The 24,408-nt window shown below is 32.4% G+C and overlaps 1 protein-coding gene across 17 annotated transcripts in view; it reads left to right on the plus strand.

Moving 5' to 3' along the window:
- Positions 1-641: 641 nt before the first annotated feature.
- mask (multiple ankyrin repeats single KH domain) overlaps positions 642-24,408 on the plus strand; it is a 41,794-nt gene continuing 18,027 nt past the window's right edge. For 7 of the 17 annotated variants that reach the window (XM_074136525.1, XM_074136512.1, XM_074136523.1 and 4 more), the window contains exons 1-20: positions 642-994; positions 2,433-2,583; positions 11,824-11,974; positions 13,339-13,483; positions 13,904-14,051; positions 14,168-14,328; positions 15,128-15,256; positions 15,367-15,462; positions 15,570-15,759; positions 15,859-16,033; positions 16,780-16,906; positions 17,000-17,215; positions 17,301-17,583; positions 17,658-17,782; positions 19,476-19,607; positions 19,704-19,839; positions 21,458-21,663; positions 22,282-22,701; positions 23,017-23,164; positions 23,249-23,695. In XM_074136525.1, coding sequence (XP_073992626.1) covers positions 800-994; positions 2,433-2,583; positions 11,824-11,974; positions 13,339-13,483; positions 13,904-14,051; positions 14,168-14,328; positions 15,128-15,256; positions 15,367-15,462; positions 15,570-15,759; positions 15,859-16,033; positions 16,780-16,906; positions 17,000-17,215; positions 17,301-17,583; positions 17,658-17,782; positions 19,476-19,607; positions 19,704-19,839; positions 21,458-21,663; positions 22,282-22,701; positions 23,017-23,164; positions 23,249-23,695 — 3,781 coding nt within the window. In that variant the 5' untranslated portion in view covers positions 642-799. The remainder of the gene's footprint in view (positions 995-2,432; positions 2,584-11,823; positions 11,975-13,338; positions 13,484-13,903; positions 14,052-14,167; positions 14,329-15,127; positions 15,257-15,366; positions 15,463-15,569; positions 15,760-15,858; positions 16,034-16,779; positions 16,907-16,999; positions 17,216-17,300; positions 17,584-17,657; positions 17,783-19,475; positions 19,608-19,703; positions 19,840-21,457; positions 21,664-22,281; positions 22,702-23,016; positions 23,165-23,248; positions 23,696-24,408) is intronic. The other 10 variants (XM_074136519.1, XM_074136520.1, XM_074136521.1 and 7 more) reach the window with 5 other exon arrangements.

The raw sequence follows: 24,408 nt of genomic DNA on the forward strand, positions 1-24,408 counted from the left end.
AAGGAACATTGAAAAAATATTAGACTAATGGGAATGTTAATCGCATTTGATTACTAAATTTCATTGAATAGTTGTAAAACATAAAATTGTATATGTATCTAGGAAGGATGTCGCCAATTAGTGGCTACAGCAATTAAAATTGATGTATAATACTTTTCTTTAATCACGTCTTTAAAAAAAAAAATCTTAAAAGTTAATAACAATTCTTAATTATAGAAGGCTTCTCAATGGAAAGCCAAAAAGAATGGAATGAGAAGTAAGCAATTTTTGTAATAATTAAAAATATTTTGAATTATCAAATATTGCTTTTTTTATTCATCATCAAATATTTATTTTCTTTTTACCATTCTCTAGTTAGAAATTTCAGCAATTCCAATTTTTCTTGTGTTTGAAATAATCTTTTTTTCATAATTAATTTGATTTTTAATCAAAGAATAAAAAGAGAACATACCTTTTTTGGAAATATTTTTTTTCTGATTTCTGTACAACCTTTATTTTAATTATTTTTGGTAATGAAAGTAAATTATTTTAAAATCCTTACTGCAAAATGTTTATAATTCTTGTTGCAAATAATTGTTTACAAAATTGTCCACTAGATAGCAGCATTTACCTTTCAAGCGGAAGCATTCTGGATGTGAGGGTGGGGGAATGAATGTATAGTAGGTAGACATGGCGAGTGTTAATTTGGGTGAATGACGATTATTGCAAAGAAAATTACATTATTTTACTTAGTGGAAAGTGTTTTGCGTTTAAATAAAGTTTTGTTTCTAGTGCTGTAAGTTATATATGAACGGTAAAAATGCAGAATGTTGGACAAGAAACAGTTGCGGATAATCAAAAACTTGATAAAGTGAATGCTCACGAAATAGGGAAATCGTCGACTCCCCAATCTTCCAACTCGAGTCCGACAAAATCTGATACGGATCCTTATTCCGAAATAAATCCTAGGTTTTTATCAGATTCATCTGAAAGTGAAGACGAAGAAATATCCGAGGTAATAATTTTAATTAATAAATGTAAGTTAGAATTGTGAGTTGGACCTTAGTACAGATTCAATGAACCTCATAGACCAGACATCTTGTAACTTAGTCATACTTCTGTACAACTCATAACTTTGTGCTTTTTATTTTATTTTGTTTTTAATGATTTTTTATTAATTTTTAAATAAATAGTTTGCATATTATATTTTTCTAAATATAGTATTAGATTGACCTCCTTAATTTCTTACTAAAACACAAAAGAATGACTTCTATTGTGTGTGGCCTACAAGCAATTTGTACTAATTTCAACTTTGTTTTTTTTTTAATTTTGAAATTTTTACTTTTTCTACAATAATGAAAATACTAAATATAGATTCATATTTGTTGCACTTAACCATGGCCTGCATCCACAATTATATTGCAATACGCATATAAAAGTAGTTCAATCAATATTACGCTAAAACTTGGGAAGCATTTCTTAGGTAGTCTGTTTACTTAAATTAATTTTTTTCTCTTTGCCTTACTATTGTAATAAAAAATAAATGATTTTATTTTATTTTTTTTAATGTTATTGAAACTTGTAATTGCTATTGATTAATTAAATGTAAGTGAATCGTTCTTGAAGGTTATGTCGAAAGTTAACTCAGTATTTAATATCCCCTTTCATTTAGTACTTATTAAAAAAAATTAATACTAATGGTGGACTTTTTTTTTCTTTACTAGTTTAAGTTTAAATATAATGAATAAATGAATAATTGGTATTCAATTGAATGAATGTCAAATCGCAACTTTATTGAAATTAACCTAGTTCAAGGAATAATGCAATAAGCATGAGGTTTAATATTTTAGGTATTTGGTATTCTCAGTGGGCAAATTATAACGGTGCTGAAATAAAAATGCAATTCATTACATTTTTTTTTCAATATATTTTTTTTAATTGGGATTATGAGTTATTTATGTTTATAATTTAGGTGTATTGAATCACAGTTGAAAGTAGTTCACGGACCTATATCGTAATAGTAATAAGCTAAAAAAAAAAACTAATTGCGTTGAAAATTACTTATTTCTTTCATATTTTTACAATAAAATGCTAGTAATTCGATTTTTTTTCCCCAGCTTTTAATCTTAAGAAAGAAAATAACCTTTTTAATAGAATGTGTTCTAAAACTATGAATGTTTTGTGTAGTTGTAAATTATACTTACCATTTAAAGTGAGAACGAAAAAAGTGATCAATATTGTGGGAATAAATTAGATTTTTTTTTTTCTTATTTCTAAAATTAGGAATTCCATATTTATTACTCTATTTATTTTTAAATATCTATGTCAAAATGATAATTGAGTGTTGAGGCAATTTTTCTGGTAAATTTTAGTTGAATTTAATTAGGCCGTAATGTTAATGTGATTAAAAAATGTTTTTACTTTTGTTATTTAAATATTTGTTTTATCTTCAGGTGGATTCATTTGTCATTGATCAGGTGGCTGATATAGATGAAAATGAAGCTAGGCTTCAAAATTCAAAATTCCTACTTCCCCAAGAGGATGGGGAACATACGGTCGACCCTGAAACCCAGGCAAGGCTCGAAGCTCTTCTTGAAGCTGCAGGTACTTTTAATTTCCTAGAAATTTTATCCTATGAAAAAAAAATTCTACAGTATTACCTGATTACTGTTTTTTTGTTTGTTTTTACTTTGTATTTTGTATGTTGCTAATCTGTACTCATGAAAATAATGGATATAAACTATTGCTTCATACTTAATTTATTCGTGAAAAACAATCTCTTCGCTTTCAAGCTTCTAGTGTTTTGAATATATGTTTTGTGTATAAACCTTTCATTAATTCAATTTTTATTCTTTGCATACCGTAAGAAAAAAAATTGTAACTTCGTTGGAGCTCTGCAAAGGGTTTGATTGCTTTATTTAGTTGGTCGCTTCTAACGGAAATGCCATTCTTTGTTGTGCTTTTATTTAGTTCTGGATCCCATCATCCCAGTTTATGTTGGATCCCATGAGGAACCGACCACGCATGAAAAGGAAGATTTTGACGCTACTCACTGAATAATTGTAGGTCAATGGGTGTTTTACTTGAAATGATGTGGTATTTTGAAGTTGACAAAAGATATTGGTAAATAATAACATCCGGTAAACAAAAATATTTGTATTTTTTATATTGTTTATTATCTCTTTTGCATCAGTTCACGTTACCAATAGATAATATTCATTTTCCTTTTTAAAACCTTCCTTTATAGAATAAAATCAGAACAAAAACTATAGCTTGGAAGTACTGTTGAGATAGGCATTACATTATGTGGATTCTAATTACGTTTATCGCATTCTAATTACTTGATTAAATAGCTGTTTTTGTTTTCATTGCTTTGCCATGTTATTTTCTTATTTCTTATCATATTTTGTTAAATTAACTTGTTACTAGAATACTGTTGAGTTTATCTTCATATGTGAAGGAAGGGCTTTTAAGAGAAATCTTAAATTATGAGATTGCTGAGTTCATCCAACACTGAGAACCTAACCACCTTTTAAAATAATGATTCTTTAAAATTAATAAGTATTTTCATAATTACACATCCTAAGATATTCAATGCTTTGTTTTTAATAAAATTTTATGACAGTTGCTAATATAATTGTTTCTAAACACTCATTTAATTAATTTTTATTAAATAAGAAGTACATTTTTATATTTTTTTAAAGGCAGTTATTTATCGGTTATCGATCGGCTTAAACCGTACTTTTTTTAAGATCCTTTTTCTCACTTCTTAATTTTCATTAATGTAAGAGCTTTTCGATCTAGATTTATCTCACGGATTTTAATTTTAACTTTTTTTTTAATGAAGGTTGTCCTCATTTTTTCATATAAGTGAAGAATGGTCCATTCATCAAAAGAAATGGACAAGATACTGATATACGATTGATGTTACTGCCTTTCCCCCCATATCAATTATTGTAAATTAAAATTTTATATTCCTTAAAGTAGCTTTGCGATTAAATGTCCTAGTAAATTTTGTATAATTAAAGTACCAATACTCTCTTACATTAACACGTCATTAGACATATTCTTCTTGAATACAACACTAAAAATGGACCATTAAATGTGTGCAATAAAACCTAATTGTATAAAATTAGCGAAGAGACTAAGATGAAAACTAAATACTATTTGTCTTTAATCTCCTGTTAGTTAAAACATTTGATTAATATAGTAAATGAGGCTGAGTTCCAAAAAATAAAAATAAAATTAAAAAAATACCGATTTCCACTAAAAAGTTACTTTTTAAAATTATATTTATGATTTTTTTAAATTATTAAATGGTCACTCACGTTGTTACTTTGTTTTAATTAGACCACCACTTCGGTGAAGTTATTCATTTTCTTCAAATTTTTTTTTCTATTCTGAAAAGTGCTGTTCGGTAAAAGTTATTTTGTCAAATTGCAGTAAGTTTTTTGCAAATAGTTAAACTGTGCTGATCAAATACTGGTTTTCTAAAAAAATATTTTCTTTTTTAATTGTAGGCATTAAATGTTGGACTTCATGCTAAATCCCCAATGGAAGGTCAACCAACACCTTTCAAGTTTCAAAAACGCGAAACATAGATAGTTTCTCAAATATTCTGCTTCCTCTATGCGGAACAAATATTTATCTTTTTTAGTGGTCTATTGTGTTTAAATATAATGCTTTCAATAACTCCTTGCTATTATTCTCATAGTGGATGAGAGACTAGTAAAGGGTACATAAACGGCAGAATTTCTACGTTTGATGTGTTGTGTAAATCCATAGTATCCAGACCAAAAATCGCATCTTATGTAACACCATTGAAAACAAAAAGTTTCGAGACGTACTTCAGAATAGAGTGATAATAAAATCCGTAGAACAACCACTTGAATGTTGTAATTTTACGAAGTGTAGAGACATTTTTTTTGAATAGATTCTTCAGAAGAATCTTGTTTTATATATATATATACGTCTACCTTTCCGCAAGAAATAAAGTATGATTTAAACTTTATGTAATTTAAGATAGTTAATGTTCATAAGTTAAATTTTACCTTAATGAACGAACGTCCATAAATTGAGTTTTGGGAAGGACCGTACGGTAGACCTACAGTAAAAAAAAAAACCAACAGAATTTATTTAATTAAACAGGTACTAAAAATTATTGTAGAATGCTAAGTCGAAGGATTATTCAAAGAAAATAAAAGCCAGCTACAAAATTATGTGAACAAGCAAACTTTATAAAAAAAACTTCCTCAAATTAGCAATCAAATTTTATTTATATTTTTTCTATAGCAGGTTTTTTCCAATTTAAATCTTCGAATTTCATGATCTTGAAAAATTGCTTGCACTTTATTATTCGGGATATGTTGCACTCTAAGGGGCTAAAAAGATTAATGTGTTTGTAAACATTACACCAGTTTTGAATGAAGTACTTAAATTAGACAAATTGTCTTTTTTTTTCATAGCTCAGAATTTAAATAGAGGATAGCATGATTGTATACTTCTCGGAAAACATTTGGTCCATCTTTTAAAGGAAGCTTTTAAAGTTTATTTAGTAAATTAATTACATTATTAGAAAATGAAAGTTACAGGCAAAGAAAGCAAAACTTTCAAATAAAGAACTAAATGTCCTATAGAGTTAATAAAATAATATTTAAAAACATTTAACCTTATCGGGATGGTAATTTTTTTAAAAGAAAGATCATATAATAGGGGCTTTTATAAAGCTTGCTTGGGGGAAAAAAAAACTCAAGGCTTTTTAGAAAAAGGAAAACAAAATGAAATAAATTGCTATACTTTGCAAAAAAATATATATCTATGTGTGCATATTTAGATCAATTTATTTAAAAAAAATCTCATCCGTTTCAATATGCACTTCATTACGTTAAATAAAAAAAAAAAAATGGAAACCTGCCAGCACCCATGAAAGAGTGAGTAGTGTTCTTTTATTTTGATTCATTGATGTTGAAGTCTTATTTCATGTTTACGTGATGATGGCTTGCTTAAATTGTAGTATTTTACTTTAATAATTTTCTTTTACTTTCGATTTTTTCGAGTTATGTGTTAGTGATCAATCGATCAATAACTCTTTCCAATCGATGTGTGACAAAAGCCTAATTTCAGTGCTTTACGAGAAAAGTAAAAGGATAGATTTGTCTCTAAATAAACAAAATTGATTCATCTTATGTGAGAATTCAATCAGAACATTTAATCAATTTATTTTTTGAAAGTGTTTTATCTGAGGAAAATTAAGTTTTATTTTTGCTTTTCTCTTTGGATTTTTTTTTTTTTTTGTGGTTTAATATAATAATGCTTAAAATATGTTAAAATTGGATAGAATTTTTTTGAACTCATAGATTTTTCCCAGTAGGAGAAGGGAACTATCAACTTTTATTTTTTTAGGTACCCATACGTTCTCTTTCTAACAGAAATACGAGTGACACACTGGCATTCAAACTTTTTTTTTGTAGGATTTGCAGAGATGGTCAATATTTCTACGATTTGTGTTTAACTAACCATCAATTTTCGGGTAGGAATCCTAGCCAGAAATATTTAGGAAGCCACTTGACTTGAAACATTTTCTTTAAAATCCAGTCTAATCTTAACACTAGTTTGAGGAGGTGCTTCAATCTATCAATATTTTCGCTCACACCTGCTAGAGAGCCACCAATTTTTCACTGTAGATTTTTTCACTAGAGAAAAAACTGGAAAAAAAAGCATAAAATAAGTATTCCGTTTCGATATAGTTGTTACTTGTCATTTTAAGGTTTTAGTCAAACTCCGCCCATCAGAAATGCATTTGGAAGAAAATGTTTCAATTTTTTGCTTTTTTTTCTCGTAGTTTTAACAAAAATTCGTAATTTGAACAGTATTTTGAGATCTGGTCTAGCAGAAGTAATAGCAGTATTCATTCTAATTTTTTCTTGTAAATTATTCATTATAAATGAAGTGGCTATTAGCAAAATCTAGGGCTTTCCAAAAGTTCTATTCTAATTACTTTACGTGTTGGTGTTGTATATAAGTAAATAGGCTAGGATTAGCCTCTGTTAGCCTATATCAGCCACTTCTGAAGGCATGTGCATTTTATTAGTGTGGTGTAAATGCCCGTATTGTTAGATTAGAATACCCACAGAAATGGCCAAGATCCGTACAAAATTAGTGGCTAGTCCTAAATTAGGGTGGGTTGTGTATAATAATTACATATTAGGTGTCACACAATTAGTCACATTAGGCGTTGCCAGGCAGCGTATGCACAAACTTATAGCTATGTGTTGTGCAAAGCCTATCACAAGAGCAAGCTCAATAAAATCCGATTATTTCATTCAAGTGTTAATTTTTTTTTTTAAATAAAAACATTTTATTACTTTCATTTGTCTAAATTTCGGAATTCCTAATTTATTCTTCATTGTTGAAGCTTAGTTTTTGTCAGTTGTTTTAAAAATTATATCTTTTTTCTGAAAAACAGTTTCAACTTTTATTCTTCTTTCAACCTCGATTTTTCTAGAAACGATGTCTTATGGACATTTTTTTTTTAGGAGATACAATTTTCTTGAGGCAGATTAATGTACTGTTAGTTGAAAAAATAAATGTGTATGAAAAAAAAAAGCAAAACAAAAGTTACTCTAAGATAATCAAGTTTTTCTTTAAATAACTTTTTATTATTGGGACAATATTATTGATAAAATGTATTTTCTAAATAATTGATCAAAGATATCTAAAAATAAAGTTTGCAGACAGTTTTTTATTTAAGTGAGCTTAGAATATATATTTCATACTTAATTGTGACTTAATTGTACTTAATTTAATATCCTTCAGTTTCTGTTAATTATTACTTTCACCTACTTTTTAATTCTTCAACAATAAAGCCCATGTTTTGTCTGTAGTTTCAAATTCTGTCTGATCGAAATCTGAATTTCGGTAACATGTTTTTTATAGCTAGAAAGTGATAGTGGATGATAATTAATACACTTCAACATCTTAAGTTATTACTTATGCTACTCCTCAGAGCACTGCGATGTTTTCTAGTTGCGAAGACCAGACAATAAACTGTGGTCATGTTATAGGAAGAGGCAGTGCGTAATGGTTAATAAATTTCTCTGAGCCTTCAATAAAGAAAAGTGTGATGGGTGAATAACTTTGACTAAACATTGCTGACAGTATGGGGGACTTAAAAGGATCTCGTCGAAGGAAATCTTTAGAAAGTCTGCAAGTAAGACTTCGGGGTTCGTTATTGAGCCACACTCTGAATATTTTCTAATTCTAAAGCGGTATATCGTCGCCTAAGAAGTGATACCTCGTAACTAGAAAATATCAACTTTACAGGAGAAGGAAAAAAACAGGATATAAAATTCATTTTAAGGCATACAGTAATTCTTCTTTCAATATTAACTATTAGTGTGACTGTCGTCTTGAAAGTGCATGATTGAAAAGAAATTTTTTTTCAACATTTATTTCTTTTTTCAACATTTATATATAAAAATGTAATTTTCGTTGAAATTTTAGTTACGAGGTATCACTTCTTAGGCGACGATATACTGCTGTGTTTTTTCGTTTGTCATGAGCTTTGCTTTTATTTTTTGATAATAATATTTGCAGAAAAGTATATCATTTAGTATTCAGCTAGTTTTTTGTGTTTATCCTGGAACCGAGAAGATTTATGTAGGTTTTAATTAAGTACTGAATGGTTACACCAACAGCTCGAAGCTTATAATTACCATTCATTTTTATGTGTCAGCTCGCATTCTGCTTTTATGATTCTCGTTCATCGTCCTGTGTCTATTCATAAATGAATACATTCGAATATAGACGGTCATTTCAAGACTGCCCTTCTGGGAAGTTAATTGTAATTTAGGACTTTTTTCTGTTTATTGTATTGTTGGTGTAAGTTCGTTTTTTTAAAATGACATTTTGGTCGTAACAGTTGTTATTTATAAATAACAAAGATATTGAGTTCAACGAAGTACCAGGAAACAATTCTTTTTTGTTTTGAGATAGAGAATATAGATAATCATCTTTGCTGAAATTTTTCTAGTTCGCGATTTTTTGAAAAATTAGCTTCAATAATTATTTTTAACTTGTGTACATTAAAAGAAATAAATTATAATTTTCTCGTTCAAACTCGCAAGTTTACTAATAAATATTTGCATAGAAAAGTGGGTGATAAATAGGAAAAAGTCGTGTAAATAAGTCGAGGACAGATTTTTTTTACCCCTGTATTTACACGTAGTTTAAAGTTGGAGGAGAATTCTTTGAAGCTTTACACCTTACCTGCGACCCACCTTGTTTTTTTCTTTTCTTTCCTCTAACTACCTGCCTGTTCATCATTGTAACCGGAACACCTGCTACTTGCTGTTCTCGTTTGAAAAACTGTCTGTTTACTTCCTGTTAAATTTCAAAAACTGTCAATACACCCCGTTTTATTTCTCTTTGCAATTGATGTTAGGAAATTTTTTAATAAAAACTATAATACTAATATAGTCAGTAGTTAATCCGTGTATTATAATTTGTTAATGATTTTCTTCATTCTCATTCCTATAATAAAGTATTGCAATGATGTCAAATTTTCTGTTTACGTGTTTTCATTAGAAATGCACATTTTAGAGATCCACAAAAATCCAAAAGTTTTTTTAGAAATTGGTCATTTTAAACGAAAATTTTCAGCTTATGTTCTCTTCGCCAGTAGCTTAAACGGTTTCGAATTCATAATGTTTAACTGAACAAACATTCTGTTGATGAATTAGAACATGATTTTTAGTGCTTGCAGGTAGGTTTGATCAATTTGAGCGACAGTTCTTCAGTTTTATATACATTTAGTGACCTTATAGTCAGTTAGTTTATGGATATTTTGCTGTAAATGTGCATTTTGGAATTTAAAAAAAACCTAATTATATTTATTTTTTTTATTTATAAGAAATAAATAAAAATGTATACATTATTATTTTATAACTATTCTAAAATTAGAAATTCGTGCATAAATTCGCGAAGCTTCAAACAAAGAGTGAATGAAAGGAAGAACAAAATGTAGTTATAACCTGGCCAGCAGTAATTTGTGCCATTAATGGAGTAGGTAAATAATTATTATCATAAACATAAAAGGAGGAGGTGTATTTAGAGATATGTAGCTTCTCCAAATGGAACTTTAAGGGAAGATGGATTGCGGCAAAAATGATTAATTGTTAGAGGTAGGTTGAAGCTTTCACATGAGAAATTGATTTTCTTCAGCGGAGAGAGAGGCGGAGTGTGAAGAGAGAAGAGAAGTGGGAGAGATATGAATGTTTTTCAGTTAGCCATTCTGATCTAGTACCATTTAAATATTTAAAAAAAGTTTAAAGAAACTTCAGGAGTATAACCATAGTATTTGGAAATTATAACTCTTCGTCGTTAGAAATTGATGTATAAAGACAGGAGGGAGGATGAGAATCTCATTTATTTCAAGATGAGTTTCAGTAATTATTGTGGTGTTTTAAGTTACTTAGTGGGATTTTGATCTATGTATTATAAGGTTTAATTATGGGGGGCCAAGGATCATCATGTAAAATTAAGTCCCTTTTAAAATAAAAAAACTTTGTGTTTGACAAATATTTTGAAACAATTGTCAATAAATTGCCAACCTTGTTGGTGTGAGACATGTTATTTGGTCAGTGGAGATCGGATGACATTAGGTTTCTTTCGGTGCCGCCGAAGAAGTTTCTCCCTATGATACTAGAATTTCACAGTAGTTATGTGGGTTTGGTTTCCAGCATGGAAGAAAGCTTGGTTTCTCGGCTGACTTGCTATTATTATTTCTGTTTTCAAAGATGGTTCATTGTTGTATAGGTCTGTTGATGATTTGTCTATTTGGCTCCTCAGTTTGAACTCAAATGGGAGCATCCTAGCTGTGACTTTAATAACTATACCTCTTGATTTTCTTGCGGAGTTGATTGATATTAACATGAAAATAAAAGCAATTCCTTGGAAGGAATTTACTGATACTGTTAATAGCGTCCTCAAGATTAGTCCAGGGTGCCGCCCATAAAGCCCTGAGGTCTCTTAGTAAGAATTAACTTTCAGTGTTTACTTGTCATGCTGTTGTCAATTCTTTATGTGTAATGATGAATTCTGTCTATGTTGTTTTGGTCCCCATGGACACTAAGTATTCTAGCTAACCAGTGTGCCGATAAGGGGCTTCTTTGTTATTTAGACTCCTCAGCTTATTATAGTAGAACGGAAATGAATCAAGGAGGTTAAAAAGAACACACAGAGAGAGATGGAGGTCCCATGCCGATGGTCAACAAGCTGCTGATGGTTACAAATGGCTGCAATGACGTATCAGTTTTCTAATTGTGACTTTATTTAGTCTTCAAACCCAGAATTTAGGAATACTTTCAAGAAAGAACACCTTCTTGACTTCCTCCAGTATGAATTCTCAAACCAGTTCTCTTAAAAATTAAGAATTTTTGTTAAAACTTTTTCTTATAATACTTTAGCTTTTCCTGGTTGGATAGATTCCTAACTAACGCTCCGGTATTCCCTTCGGTTGGGGGGGGGGCACTCTGGAAACAATGGGTAATATCTGCCTACCTTTCTTCTCCCGTATACCTGCCACTCGTATGTACAGTCTAAGGTCTTCTTAACTTTTAACATTTCTGCGTATTTTAACTCTTAATTGAGCGTTTATCCGGAACGTTGGCGAACGCCTGAAAACTGGTCGATGATGACAAAAAAAATTAAACCATCTATAAAGGAGAAGATCTCGTCTTTACAACCAAACAGAAATTAACTTGTATTTATTGTTCTTTACTATTATTATTGGCCACAAAATTTAAAACAACCTTTTTTCATTATCATGAAACATTGTTTCTATAGGTATAGGAAAGTTAGCAACCGGTGATGGGAAACAACTAGCCGATCCCGATGTCCTGAGAAGGTTAACATCGAGTGTATCCTGTGCGTTAGATGAAGCAGCTGCAGCTTTAACTAGAATGCGTAGCGAAAATCCGAGACCTCAACCTGAAAGGTGAGTTATTTATTTATTAATTAATTATGTTTGAGAAGTCTCGTTAAGATACCAATGTCTCTTATAAGAACAAATTTCAGGAAAAAGATATACAAGAAAATCAATTAGTTAGGGCGTTCCATTTCCACCTTCTACTTATTAAATGATATGATTCTCATGTGGAAATTGAGTGTGAGAACAGTTTTTAAATACCACTCTTGAAACTCTCACTCGGTTGTAATTTCTGAGTGCTTGAACAATGTAAACATTGTGGCAAGTTAACTCTGTAATGATTTCAAACATTAATATATTATGTGAATGCTTAGTACAAACATATTTTGGCTGTGTGCCCGTAGTTGCGCGGAGGTTACTTTCATTTGTCATTTAGATTGTAAAAGAATATTTTCATGGATGATGAACAGGTGAGATTATATTTTGCAATCATATTAATAATGATGCTACTTAAAAAGAAGAAGAATTTGGGCTACTAGCCAAATTTAAACCATGATGTCTTAGTGATGACGTAGTTTTATTTTCTTTTCTTTTTTTTAGATTGTAAAAGTGACTAATTTCTTTTATTTAAGGCTACTAACATCGAAGATTGAGTTTGTTTTTAATCTTGATCTTTGGTTTTCTCTATATTTTGGATATTTTTGTAATGTTATTCTATTTGATTATTTATTAATTTCGCATTTCCTGATTAAGGATTGCTTCGCTAATGAAGCTAGAAATTTGATTTTTAAAAGTTTGTCTTTAACCAAAAAATTGTTATTCCGCCCATTCGAGGCGCCAGAATGAGACCTCTTACTGACTTTATTTTCCTAGGAATACCTGGAATGGTCGAGGAAATTTTTCCTTCAATGTCTGATTCCCACGCTTCTACCATCCCATGAAGAAATATCAGTTTGTAGAAAATATGTTGCAGTTTCCTTTATCACCTGACAATGTCTGAATGTGCCTTAACGTTTTAAGCAAAGCTAGCTTTTTCAGGTGCTTTAGGATGGATATTCTATGCTCCTTGAGGAATGAAGGCTGCATGTATCTAATCTTTTCCTGCTAAAACTGCGCTCAAGATTTGTCTTTGCCTTCTTCAGACTTGGGAACTTCCGCCAGAGCAATCTCTTTTGAATTCCTTCTATTTTCTTCTTACAGAAATGGTCACAGATGCTCCTCCACAATGTGTGCAGACCTTCCTTAGTCCAAACATTGAGCTTGCCTTAGCATTATCGCACAAATTTCAAACTGATAACTCACGAGCTTAGTGAGCCTTTGATTTCCTTTTTCCGGCTTTCCCAGGTTTTTATACTTCAAATCCCCCACCCTAAGGCACCTTCAATATTGAATATCCACTTACTCGTAAATATTGAAAACCTGTATGTTTTCAGATCATTGGTTGAGGCGTGCACAGACGGAGATGTTGGCACTGTAAGAAAGTTACTTGGAGAGGGGAGGAGTGTACATGAGACTACAGAAGAAGGAGAAAGCCTCTTATCCTTGGCATGTTCCGCTGGTTACTATGAACTAGCTCAGGTAATGAACCTAGATCTTTATCTTAATAAGCTATAATTTCAAAGCTCATGAAAATAGCTAACAAGTTGATAAGAAAAAGAGATTTTCAATAAAAAAAATAAGTAAATTAAAAACTAAGGGATAGTAACTGGTTTAAAAAGATAAAGATTAAAAAACACCTAATAAAACTTGTAAACGCATCATCAAATAAACTTAAATCTATCCAGCAGTTGATGAGGTTCTACATAATCCTTAGAAAAGGTTGTTCTTGTAAATCGATGGAGAAAAATAGAAATGTTAAAGATCGATTATCTAGTAGATTGTTGATTTGAGTTGGCAGAGATTCCTTTTATATTTTATACTTGAAAAAGAACTTCCTTTTAAGAATGCTAAGAAAAAAAAACTTAAAACATTATCTTTAAAAAATAAATTTCTTTGTAGGTACTGCTGGCAATGCATGCCAATGTTGAAGATCGAGGAATAAAAGGGGACTGTACACCATTAATGGAAGCGGCATCCTCTGGTTATGTAGATATTGTGCGATTACTTATTCATCATGGAGCTGATGTTAATGCCCAATCTTCATCAGGTAGGTAATAATATTTAGATCTTATCTCGGTCTAAATAGTTTTATTATAAAACAAAAATTTGTTTTATTATAAATGAGAGACATATAGAATAACTGCTTTGAAATGAAAACTTGAGCGTGCGCAGGTAATACGCCTCTGATGTATGCGTGTGCTGGTGGTCATGTGGAGGCGGTAAGAGTGCTGCTGGATGCTGGTGCGAATGTTGAAGACCACAACGAAAATGGTCACACACCTCTGATGGAAGCGGCTAGCGCAGGACATGTACCAGTGGCTGAGGTAAGTTTTTTTCTTAGAATTTTTTTAATTCATCAATATTGAAACTTGAAGGGTATGTTGCTATAAAGTAAGAAATGCTCTTTTGAGTACTTTATGGTACATTTTTTGGTCTAAGAGCCTTAATTACCCGTCGGATCCAAAATTAAACTTTCACTCTCCATACAGAAGTGTCGCATTTAGAACTCTAATTCTCCTTACTGAAAACCAATCGATATTTAGGACTGTGTAAGGGCGGGAATACTCTAAAGTAGAAACAAGAAGAAAGCCGAACAAACTCTTTCTTTTTACCTCTAAGATGACTATTGTTAGAATTATATTTGTTGACCGATTTTCTGCACCACGAACGAATAGATTGCCTACTCCTGGTGCCAGGTAAGACCAATTACTCCTCCAGGATGAAACATCATCCAGGTTCTCCAGAAAAGGTCTAAAAATATTTGTTGGAGCCGGCAGTTTTGGATAACCTCTTCCCTGTGCCAACTTAACTTTCCATTGACCTTAAATCTTAATAAATAGATATTCCTAGATACTTGTAGCTCCCACAAATTAAGGGAACCAGGTTGCGAGGATAGACCAAGGAGGAGAGGGGATTTGGCAGATTGCTATTTCCTAGTCCCTACCACCTAGGAGAAAAGGCTACTTTCTCATTTGTAAATTTATATTTTAATAAAATTGAAGAGAATAGTAACTCAAGTATAAATATGTCTTATATATCTCCTTAGGTTTGTCTCTAAAAGTTCTAAATTGCTCTAATTCTTTGTTTAAATTAATATCATATTCACGAACTTTTAATTTTCAGTTACTTCTTGAAAGAGGGGCTGGCATTAACACGCATTCTAATGAGTTCAAGGAATCTGCTTTAACTCTAGCATGTTACAAAGGTCATCTTGATATGGTTAGATTTCTTCTTGAAGCCGGAGCAGATCAGGTAAATAGATTTTATTTTACTTTTTTAAAGAGAAGTTTAAAAATAAAATACTTTGATTATTGACGTAGGATTCGTTTAGAACAGGATAAAACTGTTTCTCTTTTTCTTAGGAGCATAAGACGGATGAGATGCACACCGCTCTTATGGAAGCATCCATGGATGGACATGTAGAGGTGGCCAGGCTGTTACTTGATTCTGGAGCTCAGGTGAGTTTTTTTTTTTTTAAATGGAATTTTTCTCTAATTTTAAATAGTTTAATTTTTCTTAATAAATCTCTTAAGGGATAAAAAATAATTAAGGTAAAATATGTTAGGTTAATATGCCAACCGATAGTTTTGAGTCTCCATTAACTTTGGCGGCCTGTGGTGGACATGTACATCTTGCACTCCTTCTTATTGAAAGAGGAGCTAATATCGAGGAGGTGAACGATGAAGGTTACACACCTTTGATGGAAGCAGCTAGAGAAGGACACGAAGATATGGTTGCTGTCCTGCTAGATAGAGGTTAATATTAAAAAAAAAAAAATTGTTTTACTCTACTTTTACGAAAATTTATCTATATTTTAGGAAATTGTTCCTAAATTTAAATAATCCTTATTTTAGGCGCAAATATTAATGCTCAAACTGAAGAAACCCAGGAAACAGCATTGACATTAGCCTGTTGTGGTGGATTCTTAGAAGTAGCGAACTTTTTAATAAAAAATGGCGCCGAAATAGAACTTGGTGCGTCTACGCCTCTCATGGAAGCTGCTCAAGAAGGTCATTTAGAACTTGTTAAGTACGTAATATATTCTTATTCATTCTTTTAATTGTAATTATGAAGCTCTTGAGTTATATCCTTAGCTACCAACAAGAATTATTGGACTGGTGAAAAAGTAGATTCACTAATTAACTTTTTTGGGACTATCTCTTTATATCCTTGGTTCACTTTTTCTCATAATGTTCAATTTGTGTGAGCTTTATTGGTGTTCTAGGAGTGATTTTGCTCTGAAATTGGTTCTTAGAGCTGTGTTAAAAATTTGAATGAAAAATCCCTTTCGTTGTGAACGGAGATAGTACACATACCTAATCTATCTTCTATGAAGTTAGAATTTTTTAATCTGAAATCGGTAAGAATAATCACTAAAAAACAAGCCAGTTAGATCAAGCAAGTCATTGATATTATCCCCAGCATTGTGGATATAACGAGGAATTAAAAAAAAAATAATTGAATAATTCTTTTTACGAAAACACAGTAAAAGCAGGAAAGATACAGAGTGTCTATCGATATTGTGTGGTTGTGTAGTGGTTGACTAATTTTTACTCGTGTCATTTAGGGTTGGCCAAAATCAAATTAGCAGCCATCAACAATATTTTTTTACCTCATTTATTTTTTCGAGTTTTATAAATTACTCAAGCACATCAATATCCTTTCAATAAATGGCTAAATACCTGAAGAACATCGGTATTCCCTCGAATAAATATCTCTTAATATTTTTAATTTTAATTTTAATTCTATATTATTATAACTACTTTTATTGACAGGTATTTATTGGAAGCAAATGCTGACGTGAATGCTCAGACACAAACAGGCGACACAGCGCTTACTTATTCTTGTGAAAATGGTCATACGGAAGTTGCCAGGCTATTGCTACAATATGGAGCTGATTTGGTAAAATTCATTTTACTTTCCCTTAACACGTTTTTGTTTTCTTCCTTTGATTTATTTTTTAATATTGTAAATTTATCTTGTATCTAAATTTAGGAGCACGAAAGCGAAGGTGGTAGAACCCCATTAATGAAGGCATGCCGGGCTGGACATTTATGCACTGTAAAGTTCCTCTTGTCCCAGAACGCAAACGTAAACAAACAGACCACAAATAACGATCATACGCCTCTTTCGTTAGCTGCTGCTGGAGGGCATATCGCTGTTGTTGAACTTTTACTCTCTCAGTCAGCCAACCCATTTCATAAGCTCAAGGTAAGCAAATATCTCTTATTTCTTTTCAATTAGTATAATAAAGTCGGAAAAATTATTTAAACTAAAACCAATTTCAATTTTACAGGACAATTCCACCATGTTGATAGAAGCGGCAAAAGGAGGTCATACTAATGTAGTGCAGTTGTTACTTGATTATCCACATTCAATAATGATGAGAGGAAGTGAACAGCAGGGTGGGGGTGCGTCAACCGCTGCACCTCAACCAGCGACTGCAACCACAGTTTCCTCTTCGTCGTCATCGTCAACATCTTCTTCCTCCTCATCTTCTTCTGGACTGCATGATGTACCAGACGCTGTTCGTGCTCTTCCAGCAGAGCATGCGGAACCTAAACCACCAGCCCTTAGTGGTAGGTTTATTTATTTATTTTAAATGGTATTTTTGTCATTATAGTAATTTAATATTAATAATTACTGTTAACAGGACGTATGAACGATCAACTCCCTCCGGTAAATAAACATGTTGTTACACCCCAAAAATCGCTACTACGAAAAAGTAGGCTGTCTGTTGTTGATCCTAACACTTTAACTTCGCCTGAGGCTCAACAAGTGAGTACATTGCAAGTAAATTTGAGATAAATGTATACTTGAAACAAGACAAGTTTATGTAAAGCTATAGAGTAGTACTTAAAGCTTTTTGACCGTTAAACAGTAAATGTTTCCCAAAATTCCTTCTCTCCATTTTGCCCTATTTCCCCATCTTCTATTCTTTCTCGGATACTCTCCTTTCACAAACATTTATGCTTACTGCTACAGAATCGAAACTACAGATTCTCCAACCTGTCGAGAATGCAGGGCTAATCTAATCAAGCACTATACCGAGTATTTGAATGAAAGGATAATAATGTTTGTTGAAATTTCAAATATTGTTACTTTTCCTTTAGGGTGTTTCACTAGTTTAAAAAAATCTACAATTGGATTGACTTGCTTATTCTTCTTGTTTGTTAAATTCTTTTCAAATTGAGCTACGGTTACAGTATCCATGTAAAAGAAAAATATAACCTTCCCTGATTTCGTCCTAGACCTGACATCATATATCGTAAACCTACAATTACCAATTAAGCAGTATAACGCAATATTTTTTTACTTTCATTCAATTCCATCATTAAGAAATATTGCGATCAGTCAAATGTTATAATATTGAGGTTTAATCGGAAATCAAAAAATAAGTCTCATGCTCAAAAAAATGAATCTTAGAAAATGGTGCGTGTAACAAAATCGCTTTACGAAGTGAAAATCTTGAATAATTTATTTTTATTTTACCTGTCCTTATGAAGATAATCTTATATCTCTCTCTTGTTTATAATTCTTGCATAAGTTGATTATATATATACGGGTTTTGAGACGTTACGAAAAATTAATTGTAAAGAAACTTTCAAATGTTTGCTTGAAAAAATTACCAAAATGAAGTAAATAAATACGAGATAAATTACAGTAAAGATTTTTATATTCTCATTCATTATTGTGCTCCTTACTATCTTATCAGAAGATTTGAAAACTTAGGATAAAATTAATAATTTACGCTTCCTTTCGATTCGTAATTTACTAATCATTTGTAATTCCTGATTAATTTTTTGTCTATATTTCCTGTCACGTAAAACCATGAATTTCCTTCCTATTATATATTATTTGAGAGTTTACAAAAATGCTTGCTAGTTTACTGTTGTTAGATCAAACTTGAAGGGTCTTTGTTATTAAAATTCGTATTGTTTTAGTTAACCTCATTTAAGAGGGATTTAGGAGATAACATTGTCGGATAAGTTTTTGGTTTCATGTGTTTTAATGAAAGAGTGGTGTGAAGTGAAAAAGAAGTGTATCAGTCAAGTCTATTCTACAGGAATTACTTTTATTTTAATTTTTAAAAAATTAACTATTTGAAAGGACAGTGTGCGAAAAAAAAATTCATTTAGGGTATATCGTCTAGCTTTAGGCAAATTCCAATCTTCAGAGTACCTAATTTATGCTGAGAGAAAGCAAAATTAGTGGTTACTTACCTTGAACGAATTTCATGTCGATTGACCCAAGATATTTTGAATGCCTAGATCAATTAGAAACAATTCAGGTCAAAAATAAAGTCTTATCATTGGCCACTGGAAATTAAGAATTAGAGCTTTCTAATATTGATTAAGAGGAATGCTCTTTGTAACAATTTTTGGGGAACAGTCATCTATTATTCAGTTTCATTGTAATCCACACAAATTATTATTATTATTTTACCTACTTAATAATTTATTATTCTAAGGTTCGAAATCAACCTGGGGATGCACTACTCAAAGAAGAGAGCATCATTCTGGATAAAAGTGCCACAACTAAACCACCACTATCTTTGGAAACCCAATTTTTCCAGAGGCAGCAAATTGTAGAGGAACTCCAGGTTTGTATTTAATTCCAGAATATTCTCTTAAACTTTAACATTAGTTTGGATTTTTTTTAAACATAATTTTACTTTATTATTTTCTTTTAAACACAGAGGGTCGAACAAGAATTAAAAGAAAAAGGTGCTGGGGCTCTTTTAGAAGGTCCACTTTCACCCACTGCTACAGCCATCAACAATCTGTTAACTCCAACAACACCTCCTGGGCCTCCACCTGATACCATTTCGCAAGGTACTTTTTAAAAAATAACATTACTTAATAAAGTTATAACAAAGTAACAAAATGAGCGTTTACATTCTAGCTAGCTAATTATCCTAGAATCACTTGAAATATTTAAAAGTTTAGTCCGAGATTAATTTGAATCCTTTTTCATCATAATCTTAACTAATAACGTTTTTTATTAGCAAATTCTGCATAATTCTTCACTTCACTGTAAAATTGTATGAATTTTAATTTAAAGTTTATCTAAATTATTATTTATTAAAAAAATTAAAATTATGTTAGTCTCAGTAAAAAAGAAAATTTTTATTTTGATTGGTGAATCGGCAGGCCCTTAATTTTGATGAGAAGGTTTCGACAGCAGTGACTTGAGAAAAGTGTTTTTTATTTTTTGAGGCCCAATCTTTGTTCATCAGAAGGATGAACCAATGAAGCCCGAAATGTAAAGAATAATTAAAGAAATGGGTCTTAATAAAAGACTACTTCATTTTTCCTTTCATAAAATTTTTCATTAGAAAATGATTTGAGAATTTTATATTTTCTGAAACTTCATGTAATCTAGATCTTTAAGACGTGTTATAGGCATGGGTATTCACCCGTAAAAGCTGTTCTATTAGGCTTGATCGGCACAGCATAATACGATGAACTGTATGACCCTGCTATCCCTACGTTAGCAACCTCCCAAAACCTTCAACCGAAAAGCTCCCAAGTATTATTTCTAAAAGGAAATATCGCTCTTTCGAGTAGCCTGAAGGTCTTCGTTACTGGTTCAGAATTTATATCCTCGCCCAGTGCTGAACTCCTTAATGGTATCCTCTACACTGAGCCAAATTTAGAAGCAGACATCGCAGGATAGGAGCCTAACTCTATAAACTAGTCCCAGCTATCTCTTATGACCCCATTCGGTTCAAAAAAATAATTTTGTTCCCTGTCGTATTCTGGAATAAAATGCAGATGTTCGGCAAGTGTTGAAGATATTCCTATCTTGTTTTTATATCAGTGAAATGAATTGGAAATCGATTAATAAACTCAGCAGTTCATTTAGTATTCGCGAAAGAAAGTATTTAGTATCAACGTTGGCATTACGGCGAAACACCATGTCTGAAAAATAGGGGTTTAAAAAAATTATTTTTGGATTTCTTCGACAAATGAAATAAAAAGTGGTACAATTGTATTATTTGCAAGTTTGTGTACTGCTCGTTGATACTTTTACTTTGTAGATTAACTATTCATTTTTGTTGTAACTTAAAAAATACATAGGTTTTTATAATTTCTGTCTTGAGATTTAGTTGCTATATCTGAGGTTTGTAGCGAGTTAATTAACTTAAAGTATTTTTTAAATAATAATTTGTAACATTATTAATATTAGACTTTTATGTTTGTTTGTTTGTTTTTTGCGCCTTTAACCTCCCCTTACCCAATTGTTATTAAATTAAACCTTTAACCTTAATAACAAATCAACTAAATGGGAAAACAGCTTGTAATTTTTTTTATTTTGAATTTTGTTTGGTGTGTTAATAAAAGTTGATAAATAATATTGTCATGTATGAGAGAATATGGAAAGATTTTTGTTTTAAATAAAGACAAGTGAAGGTTGTTGATTTGTTATACACTACGGTCATTGGTATAGGGGAGAGTGTGGCCGGTGATCTGATACAGCTCTTGTGCGAAGGTATGGTGTGTGGTTCAACAGGAGTATTCCATGCAGCGGCGCAAAGTGGTTGTCCTGGCCAAAGTCTGTTAGTCCATGGTGCTGGACTCCCGCCAGCTTCAAGTGCAACATTACCACCTCCTCCACCTCTCACTCCTATTACTACTCCGGGGGAGGTCGTACAGGTAATACTAAATTTATTTAACCAGCTATTATTTAATTTAAAGTTAATTCTAATTATTAGTTGTAATATCTAAGTAGTCTTTCCCCGCACTTCTATACTCCCTCAACCCACAATGTGGCACCAAATAAAGGACGTCAAACTTTAGAAATCGGTTATGAGAAGATAATGTGGAGGTTTCAACCTTTTTCTAAAAAGTGTTTTGTATCTTAACTAGTGTCATTTAGTGTAGATGCTTCCTCAAAAGAGAAGATTTAGATGGCGGTAATTTGCCAAACGAAATCGTTTTAGCGATTCTCTGGGCCTTCTAGGTCTCAGATATTGTTCCTCAGCCCCGAACAGTTTGGTGGCAACCAGACAAAAGCTTCTTTACACAAATTTGATGATTCAATCTTACTGCCGAAGGCATTTCTGAAATTTTATAGCGGACAAGTATCGGTAGAGGCTGATGTGTAGAGACACAATTGCGGTCGGCATGAATGTGTAGCAATTCGGAAGATCTAATAGTTGTGCTTGTCTCATTTGGTTGGAGGAATTATTTAGTCGCTGTTTTATTCTATTTATTCTGAAGAATAAATAACAATGTAACACTTATTCTGTTGCCATACTCGTGCTTTTCTAGACTACAGCTATATGTGATAGACCGAAAGTGAAACCAACATGGAAGAAAGAAGGTAAAATAGCGCGAAAGCAGGCTGCCACTTTCCAACAAGCTCTTCATCATCAAGGTGGCCCATTCTTCGATCCTCCAACTATGCCACAATTTAAACATCTGGTACCTAAAACTGATGAAATGACATCGGGAGTTGGTGGCCGTTTAGTCGGTGTACCTGGGAGCGTAGCCGGAGCTAGCGGTGGTGTCGGTCAGGCAGCTGGAAATGTGGGTCCAGTGGGCGCAAGTGGAGGCCAAGATCCCAGTAAATCCGTGTTTACTACAAACCATATAGTCGCCCATATCAAGCAACAGCTGGATATAGACATCGCCTCGCCCATCCATATACATCCTGCTCATGATCCATCACATTCAAGGAGTTCGCAAGAGGTAAATGTGATATTGGTCTTATTCTTTCTTAAAAATATGGCTTTGAAAATAACCCCTTTCTTTATTTTTGAATCCTTTGCAAGTTGATGTGGCACTTCGGTGATATGAATACTTATCTTAAGATTTTTGAGCAGTATGCATATTTTTCTCCTTCAAGAGTTAACGAAAACATTAGTGCCAACTTTTCTTATTTATTGCAATAAGTTTTACTATTGGGATGTGGGAAAATAGGATGGGAATTTTAATATAGCTTTGTCATCATTTGAATGAGCTTGGTTAGAACTTTTGAGTCAATATTGTTATCTTTTTTTTCAGTTAAGTGGTGTAAGTGGGCAGTGTGAACTTATGCCTCGGAGATGCCCACTTCTTTCTCAAGGAGATGAACAAACTCTCATAGATTTGGCGAAAGCGGGAAAGTTGGATCAAGAAACACTGGAGTCCTTTACCCTGGATGACATTACCGGTAAACTTTTTTTTCTTTAATTTAATGAAATTTCTTTTATTTTCATTTTGTACAAAGAATAAATGAATTTTTTCTGCTTAACAGAAGTAGTTGGTGAGAGGTTAAGATCCAGCCCGAACACGGAATCATTCATTGCTGGCATGGAGGCTGTGGCGAAACTGATCGTACCAACAAGGCAGACTCCATTTCCAGTAGTGCCGGAGCATGGAGCATTGCAGGTGGTTTCCAACGACCAAACAGCACCACCGATGCAATATCTCTACACTTCTGTACCTCCATCAACGGTAGCTCAACCACCTACGTCTTCAGCAACTGTCCAACAGACACCCTATCAATTACCATGCCAGAATGATCCTGGCCTGCCTTGTGGCGCGACGCCACCATCTGCGGTCGCTGTTCAACTACCACCGCCCCCAACCACTGCCACAGCTGCTACGTCACTAACCACTCCGGCAGCCGTTCCAGTCAGCCAGGCTCAGCTGCTCCTCAAGGCACCTCCGCCTTGTAAGTTGAACAATCCACTTTCTCCCAGTGAGTAATTGCATTTTTTTTTTTCGTTTTATTTAGTTGGCAAGTTAATACAGCCTACAGTGTCTCCTTTCCTTGCCAACTTTTTTTTTTATATTTTTTATTTTTTGACAAATTAACTTGACTTACTACTGTTTTAACAGGCTACATTAAACAATATCTGCATAATTATCGTTAACAGTAAGATTAAGGGCTTTATTTAAAAAAAAAAAACATTTTTTCTGGTCTTAATAATATTTAAAAATGCTGCCTAGTTGAATATATGTACGTATTCCTTTAATTATTGAGTTAATAATATATTATTTAGAATATATTATAATATACAGCCCACCACATCTTGAGTCAGGGAACCCAACCTAGACTTCGAGAGGTGTACATTTGCCGTGGCTAGCTGAGTCTATTAATTGGCCCGTTAGTAACTTCCTATCCCAAAAGGCCCAAGTGCTGTCTATGGACAATGGTACGAGTATCTTTTGCAACACCTGCCGGGGTTAACCACTAGGACAGACACTAGTGGTCGCCCAGGTCATGATGGCCAAGGACCACAAGAAAGCCCCAGACTTAGGTAGTAGGCATCCCAGTATTAGAAACCCTACTCAAAAAACTAGACCCTGCTTCTTCTTTGTGATACTACCAATGAATCAGAAAAGAAGGGATATTTCCGCCAAACGTTGACAAAAGGGTTTGTTCTAATTCAAAACCTTTTTTCATAAAAT

The sequence above is a fragment of the Rhodnius prolixus genome, unplaced genomic scaffold (assembly GCF_049639745.1).
Source record: "Rhodnius prolixus isolate KJV_2025 unplaced genomic scaffold, Rpr scaffold_5, whole genome shotgun sequence".
In the NCBI taxonomy this organism is placed as follows: domain Eukaryota; kingdom Metazoa; phylum Arthropoda; class Insecta; order Hemiptera; family Reduviidae; genus Rhodnius; species Rhodnius prolixus.